This window comes from Atractosteus spatula, chromosome 1 (genome assembly GCF_055471065.1).
Source record: "Atractosteus spatula isolate fAtrSpa1 chromosome 1, fAtrSpa1.hap1, whole genome shotgun sequence".
NCBI lineage: Eukaryota > Metazoa > Chordata > Actinopteri > Semionotiformes > Lepisosteidae > Atractosteus > Atractosteus spatula.
In genome coordinates, this window is record NC_142706.1 from 63,477,180 (window position 1) to 63,491,540 (window position 14,361).

The window sequence follows — 14,361 nt, forward strand, 5'->3', positions numbered from 1 at the left end:
ACACGGCCTGCAGGACTGTTGTCATTGTATACAGCCATACTTGTTATACTCCTTTCGGTCACATAATACCCAACATTCCCACCCATCTGGGCATCTGATGCTATTAATGCTTCCATTTCCTCACCCCTGCAAGATGACGTCCGCCAGCACTGCCACATCCAGCTTGTAGGATACCACATCGCTGCGGGAATTATTTTCATTTTTACTGGGAAGAAATAAAACAGAGGATCACTCATCTCTTACAGCTTTTAAAACAGAGCAGTGAAATAAGGGACCGGGAGCCATAAGTATAAGTTATGAATAGGACTGAAAAGAGGAATCACCTCTTCACACAAAGGGTTGTGGATGTCTGGAACAAATCACCCTGATGTGTTATTGAGGCCAGCTCCCTTAAGCAACAGTAAGATGGGATTCTGTGACTGATTATCTACCATCAACTAAACAGACCAGATGGGCCAAATAATATCCTCTCTTTGGCCAGCTGTCTTACATTTCTGACTAGTCATTAAAACAGCAGAGTGTAAAACACAGCGGTACATATCAAACTTTGGATTTGCATGTGTGACAATCCCCAGGACTGGTGGGAAGGGCGATTTTAAGATTCAAGTACTGCGTGAAACTTATTGCAGTCTCCAAATCTTTGACAGAGGATATCCACAGTCACATGCTTTAACTGTGCTTTAGGGTTTTGAACATGCAGAACAGGCTCTCCCTTTTTCTATTTTTGATGGTTTAGCAGAAAAAGATGGAACACAGAGAGGGAAAAAAGCCAAGACTATTGTGATGTTTGTCCGATGAAAACTTACCTTAAATACATGAATATCTTTGCCCGTGACTTCAGTATTTAATACATGTGCTCAGCTCCTGTGTGCAATACCCTTACTGTCCTGAACCTGAGATATTTTGTACAGCTGATCGCAGGACTCTGCAAACCCCACACACACACCCCACACACACCCCACACACACACCCCACACACACCCCACACACACCCCACACACACCCCACACCACCACACACCACCACACACACCACCACACACACCACCACACACACCACCACACACACCACCACACACACCCCCACACACACCCCCACACACACCCCCACACACACCCCCACACACACCACCACACACAATATAGACCATAGAGCTGACACACTTCCTCGTGAGAGCCCGTGCCCAAACTTCAGGGGTACAGATCTCCTCACAAAAGCTCATCAGAGTGGATTCTCCCCCCCGGTACATTCACTGCTGCCAGATTCCACTAGCAAGCGGCTCTTCCCCTTTCCCGCAGGCCCGGGATGTTGCTGGGGGACGCTGACATACCTGCGGATCTGGAAGTCGAAGTGCACGGCGCGCCGGGAGTCGTCGAGGTTGGGGACGGTGAAGCGCAGGCCACCCCAGAGCTGAAAGGAGAGGGGCAGGGCGTCAGGGCGGGGGCGCGAGGGCTGTCGGAGTCACACAGGACCCCCTCCCCGCTGGGCGGCTGCCGACTCCTGCCAGCCTTGCACAGCTGCTCCACACCTGCACGAGCCCGGGCTGAACAGATCTGCCCCCCAGCGCGGGGCGCGTGATCAGCGCATGTTTTGGGGGGGGGGGTGGGGATTCAAAGGCTGGAAAGCCGTATTCCAGGCTCTTATCTTTTTGAGGTGTAGAAATAACTAACGAAGACTCGGGGCTAATTAGAGTGTCTAATGGCACTCTGGAGGCAGGAGGGGGGTGGGGGGAAGGGATTAATTGTCAGTCCGGTCTCTCCTATAGGCCGCAGGGAGAGGACCCCCTACAAGAATGCTCAAGCTGAAGTCTCAGAGTGACACTTAAACTAAGCTGAGAATACAAATTGCTATCCAGGTGAAACTACAGTCCAATGTCCTGCACTGCTCCTGTGCCATCTGGACAGTGAGACCAGCTTCTTCGTGCATTTCTGAAATCATTAAACACTATGCGCCAGAATGCAGAACACTGGTGTCAATAACAAGCTCATTTCAGTAGCCGCCAATGAACGCAGACATGGAGCAGGTCAGGGCGTTGGCGATTTGACACAGATTTTGCTACCTCCCGATTGGCTGAGGGAACGACCGACTCGGCCCCCTCCCCTCCCCCAAGGTGGACTGAGGCAAAGAGCTGCTGCAGAAGGGGTAGGTGGACGGGCATGGTGGAAGGTCAGGCTTAAACACACGGGGACACACAAACTGCGTTTTGATGAGTGTTCCAAGGTGTCCTTCTGCCTTTTAAATAGAAGTTGTCACTGACTGACAGCACTATTAAAGTGCCCTGAGCTATACAATATCCCTGGCTGTACAGAAATGCATGATTGCACAATGCCCTAAAGAGTGATCTATAGACAACCAGGTTTTGTCATTAATGTGTTTCTAGAGACATAATGAAACTCCCTTATTAATAATAATAAAACAGTTATATAGCGCCTTTAAAAGCACTAAACATTTTGCACTCCTAAACAAAGGTCATGACAGGAAGCCCTTGTGGTGATGGCTTTAAAACCACATGGTACGCTCCTGCCCTGCGCTCCCTGCTGGGCTCTTCCTGTTTCTCTGAGGCCAGTAACCACATGGGATCAGAGTTAACTTCCTTTCGCTGGCTCTGTCCCCCAGCAGACACAAAAGCCCCACTGTTCGAGCTCCAGCCAGGCACTGAGCAAGAAAGGGCATCTTTAACGATGCACCTTCTGTGTATAAAATCTTTATTTCACCACAGCGACATGTAATACACACATGTGGACTGATCTAACAGGCAAATCCGAAGAGGGGCCTGAGGTGTTGATGGAAACGTAATAGAGTAGTTTTGAAAAACTCAGGACTGCATCAGTTGTTGTGACAAGAGGATGTGTCTACATGATAAGATTGCCTTCCCCCTTGTTTAGGGATAATGGAAAAATATGTTCTAACTGAAAACTCCAGTTAAGAACAAAAAGAAGGCATTGTATTGTTAACTGATCCATTGCCTCAAGTGGTTGGGAGGAGAATTATTTTTAAAGGCCCTTTATTGAAGAGCAAGAACCTACAGGAACATTTCTGTAAAGGCCCTGGGGAATTGCTCAAGAACAGACACTGAAATAAAGACAAAGTTTAAAAGCAGGATTCTTACGCTGGTGCCAGACTTCATAGGGTTGCCCAGATCACAGATGACAACTCGCGTCTGGTTTAGCATTTCATAGCTGCAGGTCAGCTGAGAGAGGCTCTGAAAGACATGGGGCAACGCACAGGATTAGCACAATGCATCGCCTGAGCCGAGCCCTGACCCAGGACTGCATCATCAGAACAGCGACAGTTTGGTGTGAGTACAGAATACAGTTTCATGACTTGTGAGTAACATAACTATGTATATATAGTTAACAATTAGGTGGAGCTGTATTGACGTCCGAGAAAGAAGTAACAGGCCAGGAGGACCAACCTCGTTATTGCGTACAATCCCGCTGTAATCAGCTTCGGGGGGAGGGATGACATACAGCTCCGCCTCGTACGCCCCTCCCTCTCCCTCGTTCCGCGCGTTGAAGGTGAGGGTCAGGGAGTTGTCGTCGCCCAGGTAGACCTCTTTCTTGTCGCTGCAATCGAGAAGGCCACAAGACGTCAGGCCTCCAATCCCACGCCCCTCAAAAGCATACAAGCCAGCGTTTAAGAGCCATCTGAGAGTTTTTGAACAGGACAGCGAGATCGTGATGCTATGAGCTGCCAAAGCACTGATGGGGGCTCTTCTTACTTGCAACCCTCCCCCAGTGGGGAAGGAAATCTTCCACAGGGAGTCTGACATCACTAGTTTAGTATTTTTCAATGTGGAATATGCTCTCTCTTCCCACTGCTCCCAGCTCACATTGTCCTTCCCGAAGATCACGTGCTCAGGTGAGGCTTTCCTGCGAGAACATGTGGACACGCCCACCTGCCACCGGACAGGACAGGAGGGGGCGGCTGCTCGTCTCGCCCAAGTCTCCACAGGGCGAACCCGGGCAACCCCGGCAGACCACAGGCAGCTGCGCGCCACAGCCTGGGGGAGCCCCAGCCAGCTAGCGGCGCAGGAGCGAGCCGGCCTGCCTGAGCTGAACCCACACTCATCGCCTTTACCACGCTCAGCGCACTGAGGCCCGTGGGGGTCCCCGTCACCTCACGTCCGTTCCTCCTGTCCGCAGCCAATTACCAACGAGGACGCGACCAGAACCAGAACCTGTCACGCCAGATTCACTGGTGACGCAGCACCCTGGAGGGGATGAAGTGGCTGCTATCATATTTTACATGTTTTTAACAAATCATTTAAAAAGCAGTGCATCCGGCAGGCACTTGGACCTTCTCGCTAGGGTGGAGGACAGTGCAATCAATGCCAGTCACAATCTCCCTGCTGTCTTTCACATGAATGCAGAAACCAGGCTTAGGCCTGGCCAGCAACTGGTTTTAGGCTCCTTTCTTCTGGGATTGTCAATACACCTTATAGGGAGAGCTGGGATATTACCAAAAATCACATCAGGAAGATTTGTCTCAGGAAAACCTAACCCCCCTCCCCTTCAAATTCCCTTCCATGTATTCAATGTAGCAATAATGTAGGACATGTGATAGTGCAGAGAACAGGACTGTACAGTCTCCTCCCTCCCCACGGCCCTGAATACAATAAGAGTTTCCATATGAGGGAAGCACAGCTGATTCCAATTATGTCCCAGCCCTCATAAAGTTCTGCAGAGGAAGCAGGACAATCAATATTTCAAATGCTGGAGTTTCTCTGGCGGGTGGGGAAACAGCTTCGTTCATGACGAAAAAAAGGGAAACTTTGTTTGAGTTAAATGTGCCAAGCAAGCTGCAAGGGTGTCAGAAGCAATCGCACTCTTAGCTGAGGCACTGGCGTCAAGAGCCTGGAAAAAATACGTTTCTCTCAACTAGTGCATCTGAACCTCTAAGTGTATGGATTCTCATAGGTCCTCTCAGCAAGGTCCGTCTCTGCATTGAATCAAAGCTTCTAAGCCACTCGGAATAAAGGTGACAGCACCTCAGACTGCTTTCACTTTCCAGCCAAACTAATTGAAAGCACGAAAATATCCCAGCACAATTTTGCCTTGTATACATTTACATAGTGCACATTGTTGGCAATGACTTAATTATATGTACATTTGCATCATTACAGTGTTCTGTGCATAGTTCCATTGCAAACATGCTTAATAACACTACAATTAAATGCATGTGCAAATAATCTGTATAAATTTCCATAATGCAAAGTGCTCTTCAGGGGTTATCATATTCAGGGTTGCCTTGATCTTTATTTGTGCCATGCCTTCAACACGTGCACAACAAGGGACTCTAAAACTAAAAAGAAATCATGTGCTATGCCAGCATAAAGTTCCTGAGAACTACACCACATGTGCACAGTACAGAATTCTCCAGCCTAAAAGACGAGGTGACACCACATGTTTTTAATTCCTTGATTTTCCATATCTTTTTATGGAGCGCCTGGAACACAGTACCCTAGAATATCATAACTTCTCTGTGCTTTCTCCTCAGAACCTCCCTCAAATGCGGTCTGTTTGATTTCTCCTGCCATTTCTGCTGGGTCTCTCCTCGCCGTGCTAGCTGATATCTAGACCCAGATTAATAATACCCAAGTCTGCTGCCCTCTCAGCGGGTGAACAGAAGTAAACCAAAGATTTGTACGGGTTTTTCTGAAGTGTGCTCGGGAGTATGGAAGGGACTGGGATCAATGATCAAGAACATCTGCAGGTGTGAAAGAGCAGTTAAAAACAAATTAAAAAACAATCCAAAATAAATGGAACAGCTGAGCTGTTCAGTTTTGAAGTGTACAGGCAGGTTTCTTTAATCAAAGTGCAGCAGACGTATGCAACAGCTTCAAAAGGAGCTGAAAGCTCTCCGACCTCAGCATCTTTTTTTTCTTTTGCTGAAATCAATTTCTTTCATCTTTCGGTTCCAGCCACTTCCCACCCTGTCCTCCTCCTCCCCTTCTCCAAACTGGCTGCACCTGTTAGCGCTTCTGTCCCACCCTGCACCCTGTTGGGGAGCACTGATCGTGACCTGATACACCAGCGACCCCACCGGGGCCCTGGGGCTACAAACCAGCTCCACTGGGTGAGAGAGGAACCAGGGTTTCCCAGCATCGCACCCTGCCTGGCTCAGACCTCCTGCGCGAGTTATGCTTTGGGGACACCCCTTCAGTAGTGCCACAGTCTCAATCAGGAGCTCTCTAGTAGCTATATTTCCGAAACTCTTCTGATCTGTTCTCCCCCGTTTACCTGCACTACTGACAAAGTGACCCTGTCCGCTTGTACGAGCGCAACTGGGCCATCGTAAAATCCTCAAACACTAAAACCTCATTGTTGATTTTCACCTTCCCATGAACCCTTGATTAAAAGTTTCCAAGCCTGTCCTGGAGCCCCAAAAGGTTTCTGCTGACCCGAAAATGACTTACAGCATAATATCTGTCCACCTAGGCTATAGTCCTGTTCATCCCACATATCCAGCATCTCCTACACTCCTACACCAACCACTTGTGAGGTACTGACAGGAGTGACCCAGACAGAGTGAGAGCAGCGAGGTACTGACAGGAGTGACCCACACAGAGGGCGGGAGAGAGGGGAGGAAGGAGTGATCCAGACAGAGGAGTGAGAGCAGCGAGGTACCGACAGGAGTGACCCACACAGAGGGAGGGAGAGAGGGGAGGCAGGAGTGACCCACACAGAGGGAGGGAGAGCGGCGAGGTACGGACAGGAGTGACCCAGAGAGAGAGGGAGGGAGAGCGGCGAGGTACAGACAGGAGTGACCCAGAGAGAGAGGGAGGGAGAGCGCCGAGGTACGGACAGGAGTGACCCAGAGAGAGAGGGAGGGAGAGCAGTGAGGTACGGACAGGAGTGACACACACAGAGGGAGGGAGAGTGGCGAGGTACGGACAGGAGTGACCCAGAGAGAGAGGGAGTGAGAGCGGCGAGGTACGGACAGGAGTGACCCGGAGAGAGAGGGAGGGAGAGCGGCGAGGTACGGACAGGAGTGACCCAGAGAGAGAGGGAGGGAGAGCGGCGAGGTACAGACAGGAGTGTCCCAGAGAGAGAGGGAGGGAGAACAGTGAGGTACGGACAGGAGTGACCCAGAGAGAGAGGGAGGGAGAGCGGCGAGGTACAGACAGGAGTGTCCCAGAGAGAGAGGGAGGGAGAGCAGTGAGGTACGGACAGGAGTGACCCAGAGAGAGAGGGAGGGAGAGCGGCGAGGTACGGACAGGAGTGACCCACACAGAGGGAGGGAGAGCGGCGAGGTACGGACAGGAGTGACACACACAGAGGGAGGGAGAGCGGTGAGGTACGGACAGGAGTGACCCAGACAGAGGAGTGAGAGAGGGGAGGCAGGACTGACCCACACAGAGGAGTGAGAGGAGTGAGGTACGGACAGGAGTGACCCAGACAGAGGAGGGAGAGAGGGGAGGCAGGACTGACCCACACAGAGGAGAGAGAGCAGTGAGGTACGGACAGGAGTGACCCGGAGAGAGAGGGAGGGAGAGCGGCGAGGTACGGACAGGAGTGACCCAGAGAGAGAGGGAGGGAGAGCGGCGAGGTACAGACAGGAGTGACACACACAGAGGGAGGGAGAGCGGCGAGGTACGGACAGGAGTGACCCAGAGAGAGAGGGAGTGAGAGCGGCGAGGTACGGACAGGAGTGACCCAGAGAGAGAGGGAGGGAGAGCGGCGAGGTACGGACAGGAGTGACCCAGAGAGAGAGGGAGGGAGAGCGGCGAGGTACGGACAGGAGTGACACACACAGAGGGAGGGAGAGCGGCGAGGTACGGACAGGAGTGACCCACACAGCCCCAGCAGGCCTGACTCACCCATGCACAGCCAGTTTCAAGTCTGGTACACAGATGTTGTCCTCTCCGCAGTCCAGCAGAATCTGGGCCTAAACACAAACACACACAACAAACAGACACCTGTGAAGCAGGTCTGAACAGAGGGAGACTGTGAGAGAGACTGATACACCAGCAGCCAGCCATCCAGAAACGCAATGGATTTCATGGGCATTTGCTGGTTTCTGGCAGACAAAAGATGGACAGGATTGGGTTTTACCACACTGCTGTTGCAGCTGCAGCTCTTCCCACAAGGAATAAAAGACCATATTGAAGGGGACCCCTGAAAACAGCAGCAACCAAGGTGCTTTGAAATGACAAGCCTGCAGTGTGAAAAAAAAGCCGTGCTGATATTTAAATGCCCTGATCTCTGTGGTCCTGAATAAAAATCCACGTAAACAGATGTAAAACAAACTGCCTTTGAGAGTCTAAGCTGCACAAACCATTTACAATTTGACTGCAGGAGTTTTATCATGTTATGTTTTATTGCTTGTATATAATATCCCCTTCAATCGGTAACAACCGTCCAGGCAGGAAAAAAATCGGTGCAAGTTTTCTGAGGATATTCTCCTGGCAAACAAAACAGTGATTAACTGAAAACAATTTGACTTCTCAAAACTTTATTTTAAAAACCTTTTCTGTCACAGCCAACTGGATACAGTTCTGTGACCGCCACATTCCACCAGGGAATAAGGGATACAAAATCCCATCGGCGCTCCATGAATCTTCCGAGCTCCTCCTGAAACAATCCAGCCAAGTCACACAACTGCACATCCTCTGAAGTGGGAAAGCAGTGTTATTTTTTCACTTCTAGACGCAGCCCCCAGCTCTCACCGCAATTTCAAGTAAAGTAAAACAGAATCAGGTCCTGCAGTGCTGTGTGACTAAAGGTGTGAAAAGCTCTATTTCTCGAACCCGGAGCAGAGACAACTGCAAAGAATTCATTCCTGTTCACCATCTTTACCAGGCCTGACAGGGGGAACCCACTCGCCTCAAGACCTGAGACAAATTAAAACTGAAGAATTAAACTGCATGAATATGGAGAAAGGGAAGCTTTACACAAAGAGTTGTGGGTGCCTGGGATTAAATATTTAGCCAAATTGCAAAACCTGATTCACTGGGTTATTGCAAAAAGCCGTGTGGGGGAACTCCCTGGACCAGCACACTCTCATGCGTAACCCATCCAGCAAAAACACAGGCCAAATGGCCTCCTCCACCTTGAAACCTCTCCTTGTGTTCGTAGGGTTTTCAGTTGCCAATTGAACCCGTAACTTCTTAGCCATGGCATCACTCACGAAACCGCTGGCACGCTTGATGGGGGCCACATCAGAGGAGAGCGTGGCAGCCCGCAGGCTTGCCACACGTGGCAACACCCAATATGCCACAGAGAAACCAGAGAGAGAGAGAGAGAGAGAGAGTGGAGCCTCTTATATCATGAAGGGCTACAAGCCTCGCCTTCCTAATTGCTTCCCTGTGTGTGCAGAGCTCCTGGTACACCCATATCAAAGCACAGCCACCCTTGTAATTAGAGAGCGGGCCAATTCTCATTAAGATCTGCTGCAGCCACTGGAACTGTCCTGGCCCAGGATCAGGTTTTAGAAATGGGCTGGGGGGGGGGAAAAACCAGGGAATTCGAGCTCATTTCTGAATCAGAACAGTGGAACACAGGTGACGAGCAGGTGTGGAGTGGAAGGGCACTTCGTTTCCTGCTTTGCAATGCAGGCAGAACTGCTTTGACAGCCAGTCATTTAGACATCTGGCCATGGCAGGCTGGGGGAGAAGCCCTGCATTCGTCATCTTTTCTGTTGCTGGGTGGTTGTGCGTCATATAGAGCACAATTTTCCGACTGAATTTCAGACCAAGTCATCAGCGAGTGGGTAAGATCGATGTTGTTCACCAGCTGAACAAATCCCAACAGGTCTGTCTGGGGCTTCTCCTAACACACTACGACACAGGCTTGGCTATCTAATGCATTTTCTGCCCCGAGTCTCCTCTGGTCCTCTCCATCTACAAGCTGTGTAACACTGACCAGGAGGTTGAAATGGACAGCAGTAGAATTATTCTGCTTTCACCCGGGGGGGGGGGGGGGGGGGGTGGTTAATACTCAGCTGAGGTGGGCAGGAGGAATTTTTCTTAGTACTGTAAAGTGGGCTGGGCAGATCACCTGCTTGTGGCCAGTCATGGGAAAACACAGGCAGAACCTAAGAAGGCTTATTTTGTACAGCAAGGACTGCTGTTGTAAATTACACTGCATCAACTGCTCGTAAACTCTCAGAAATCTGCACTACGCATAAGGCGGGGGTGTTCAGGGGCCAGTCCTTCAACTGCACTGCTCTTGCCAGCGACTCCGAGATTGTGCCCTCCTAACCCTCTGAAGACACACCTGCGCTCAACCCCTCAGCTCTACTGTGGGAGCAGGATGTCGCAGCGCTCACACGACCGACTGGCTCCGTCCCCCCCCACCCCATCTGGAACTCTCCCTTAACTGCAGGTGGCTTCCAAGGGCTTCTCGCCGCTAGGAATTCCTCCTTCTCCGACAAGAACAACAAGCTGTTTTGCGAAGCTGAGAATTCCCCACATGAGGGGAAAAAAAACCAAGCTGGCTGATCCGCGGAGAGAGTTTTATTCCAGGAGTTTCTGCCAACACGGTCTGAGCGCCTGTTATCGCCATTGTTATGTTAAGCTGTCACCGCGCATCTGGTGCGAATTACGCCGCGAGAGAACGCACAGGCCGCGCGCGACGCCATCGCACAGGCGCCCCGACGCGGAAGTCCCGCATCACGAGCGACTGGATCGCTGCCACGCAGGTCTCTCTCTCCCAGCCCGGTCTTTCTGTGGGCCTGTGAGGCTCCCCCAGATTCCAGTCCCAGCATGCACTACCAGCCAGCGGAGCCGGAAGAGCCAGGGAAGGAAGTGAAGCCTTTCTCCCAAAAACACAGGAGAAAAGTGTTCCTGGGGATACCTTGGCTTCTTTCAACGCACAGCTGGATGAGATCCTTGGATCAATTAGTTACTAAATTGATCCAGTACTGAATAAATACCAAACGTGCTGGATGGGCAAAAATCGCCTCCTCTGCTTTGTAACCTTTCCGCTGTTCCAAAATTAAAACCCAGACCCAGCAGCTCTGCAGACATTATTGAACTGTTAATCTACTGGGGCTCTTTCTCACTGCACACAAGGTAGGTTCTTTAAAATATGACATTGGCAAGTAAAAAAAAAAGCCATATTTCACTACATGCATTGATGAACAATGCCATTTCATATGAAGGGTGGTAATAATTTTGCCAACAGGTTGCAATTCAAAAGACAATTATTAGCAACAAAACACAGCTCTACGTTCCAGAGAAGTATGTATGATCATTCCTGTCTCAAGATATAAAAACCAAGACACAGCTTTGTCACCAATGAAGCCACCTGACGGACTATGCGGCTCTTCGCGTTTTATGAAGAAAAGCCAAAAGCCCAACTCTGCAGACTGATCCCACGAGTCTCCCCCTTGGCCCTCCCGGGATACGCCCACATGGGACACAGGCAAACAAGCAGCCAGAACCACGCCCTGGATTACCTTCTGCTCAATGAGCTCCGTGGTCTGGTAGTTGAGGATGGGCCTCAGGCCGTGCCGGTCGGCAGCCGCGCGGGGGTCCAGGCTGAAGTTGAGGGCCACGTGGATGGCAGACAGCTTGTCCCGGAACTCGTGTTCCTCCTGCGGAGCAGACACACAGGACGGGGAGGGATCACATCCGGGCTCTTTCCCCAGTGAAGCTGGTGTGGGCATGGCAGTGCGGCTGGGCTCCGGGCTCCTGACGGGGGCGCCGTGGGTTCGGCCCTCAGGTGGGCAAGCCGACTCACCCGTAAGTAGATCTTGACGTCTCTGCAGCTGCGGGCGCCGTTCCGCACGCGCACGGTCTCCTGCATGACGGGCTGCTGGGTGCTCATGAACAGAGCCCGCTTCACCGCCCCCTTCTGCTTCATCCGGTCCAGCTGCACCTCCGCCAGGAACTCTGCAGGGAGAGCGATCCCATCAGCAAAGGGGCTGTGGCCATATCAGCACTTCTGTAGCATTCCCAGGTTCACCTCCCGAACTGTTCCCTGAGGTACTTCAATCGGGTGTTTCTAACCTCCTCTAGAGTCCAGCATGTTTTCTACATTGCATTAAATGGACATTTAATAAACTTGTCTAAGTCAACCTTCATTGAACAAGCGATACTGTGTTCATCCTGGGATTATGGGCTTTGACGATTCCTGATCTAAATGAACTCAAGCACAGGCCTTCAGTAAACCCATGGGCTAGTTCAGAGCCCGGGATGTCCAACACACACCAGAGGTTAATAAGGTGCTAACCAAAGGAAGCTGATCTCACTCATCTCCATTATAATTTCTTAAACCGTATATATTGGAACTATTCAAGAACTCAGCGCATTGCAGTGGTGATCTAATCTTTGTTGAATCTTCTCAAAGCCTTGTGCAAGGATGTATGATCAGCCGGATTCAGAAGGAGATAATGTTCTTTGGCAGAGTGAGCTGGTACACTGCAGAACCAAGGAAGGTCCAATGGGCCACTGCTTAACCCAGATACAGATACGCCCTCCTGGGTCTGAAGAGCCATATGGCTTCTGTTTTTCATTTCACATGGGCCCTGTATAACTGAATTAATCTGGCAAATTATTGTAGCCTGAGGTTTTGAGCCAAAGAGTTCCTTTATCAGTGACCTGCAGGCTTTAAGGTCTTTACTGAGGAATGAGCAGTAACTTGAGAGCCTTCTTACCTATTTCATCAGGCAAATGTTTCCCATTGGCAGACAGGCAGAAACTGAGGTTGACGCTGAAAGAGAAGAGATGAGGCAGTTTTGTAACAAACACACATATTTCACTCCCAGCTGGGGGAAGGTGGAGGAGGTGGGAGAGCTGCCTGGGTTCTCTACATACCCAGACTGTGCTCTAAGCCTTAGCCCTCCAGGTGTGACATGTGTACCTGCCTAGTGAAAGAATGAGGCGTGCGGACATACTCCTAAAACATGCCAGCCAACAGAGCCAATCGCCATGTGATGCACTGTGCAGCTCCACAGCGCCTGACAGGAGAGTCAGTGCCAATTGGAGGAGCAGCGCATCTCATGCTGACATCACTAAAGCCCCCAGACACAGAAGCCCTGGCTGATTAATTCTAACACTATCTCACCAGTGCTGCTTCAAATGCACGCTGCCACTTAAAGAGCCAGATGTAGTCAATTAGTCTCATGAGAGTGACATATGGACCACAGAGCACAACCTGTGCTCTGAGAAAATGGCTTTACTGGATGAGCCACTCATGAGCCCACAGAACCATTTAAGAGTAGAGTTTACAAAGGGGAACTATTGTTCACAGCTGCTGCATGGATAGGGGTGTGGGTGTAACTGTGGGGCACACAATATGAACATACGAAAAGTTTAAGAACAAACTTCAGTAATGAAGGCACATGGATGTTATTTATGTTTAGCCAGTTAAAAAAAAGTTTTAATATCAATATTGTTTTGTCAGTACTAACTTGGACTAAAACTGTAGCTACTAAAATGTAGCTTTCTTTGATTTCAGTGTGGAGTCCACTTCTGTATATCACAGTTCTGATGACAGATTAATTGAACAAGGGGAGGAAAGAGTTCTCCAGCTCGAGAGGGAGAGAAATGCTTCGGATTTCAACATGCAGACAGTCTGTATTATTCTGTATCCTGTGACATCATCCATACCACAGTGCTCGGCCCCAGCCCCCCCTATCCTCTTATACCACAATCCCACGCTTCACTGATGGTGGGGGGGGGGGGGGGGGTGGCCTGATGTTTCCCAGCTGTGGTTCATGGCCAAACAATATCTCATTCACTGCAACAGCCACAACTCCCTGCGCCCCCCTCGTTCCCACCCCTTCTGTCACCAGGCAACTGCTTTGCCCAATCAAGGCAGTACACAGCAATGTTTCAATGCACAAATGTATTGCAGGAAACGAAAGTGGGGGTGACACAGCAAGTCCTGAACACCCCATCTCTAGTCGGATATTAACCCATCGCCAAGCAAGTTCCTAACCTGGGCGATTCCAAACACAAGCTCAATACAAATTAGATCAAGGCTGCAGCTTGTTGGCTCGGTCACAACAGCAAGTCACACCCAAGGATTTCTACACTGGCGTTGCTCTGCAACTATCACCAGCTGGTGTTTGTTTCAAAACAGATTTCTCAACCCAGCGAAATTTATTCACATGAGGAAAAGAGAATCTTTTTTGGGGGGAACAGCACACAAACAACCAAGTTTGGGAAGAGAGGATTTTTTTCCCCCAGGATCATTCCAGGATGTTTTACCAGAGAAATCAGAGTGAGGTTTCAGAAGACCGATTCACAAGAAACCAAAAAAAAAATCTAAAATCGCTACTCATTGCGAGGAAATTATCCAGGTCTCTTCTCTAAAAACAAGCCTTCGCACATAAAACATGTTTTTAATTAAGCCCGCATTTGCAAGTGATAACGCAATCCACAACAGCACAACCCTCCTGAGATATGAG

The 14,361-nt window shown here is 50.2% G+C and overlaps 1 protein-coding gene across 1 annotated transcript in view; it reads right to left on the minus strand.

Annotated features, from left to right (window-relative positions):
• itga5 (integrin, alpha 5 (fibronectin receptor, alpha polypeptide)) overlaps positions 1 to 14,361 on the minus strand; it is a 71,828-nt gene that overhangs the window by 16,817 nt on the left and 40,650 nt on the right. The window contains exons 16-23 of the mRNA XM_088923974.1: positions 12,604 to 12,659; positions 11,688 to 11,839; positions 11,404 to 11,541; positions 7,823 to 7,890; positions 3,416 to 3,566; positions 3,110 to 3,202; positions 1,331 to 1,410; positions 125 to 205 (exon numbers count right to left, since the gene is read on the minus strand). Of these exons, the coding sequence (XP_088780100.1) occupies positions 125 to 205; positions 1,331 to 1,410; positions 3,110 to 3,202; positions 3,416 to 3,566; positions 7,823 to 7,890; positions 11,404 to 11,541; positions 11,688 to 11,839; positions 12,604 to 12,659 (819 nt within the window). The remainder of the gene's footprint in view (positions 1 to 124; positions 206 to 1,330; positions 1,411 to 3,109; positions 3,203 to 3,415; positions 3,567 to 7,822; positions 7,891 to 11,403; positions 11,542 to 11,687; positions 11,840 to 12,603; positions 12,660 to 14,361) is intronic.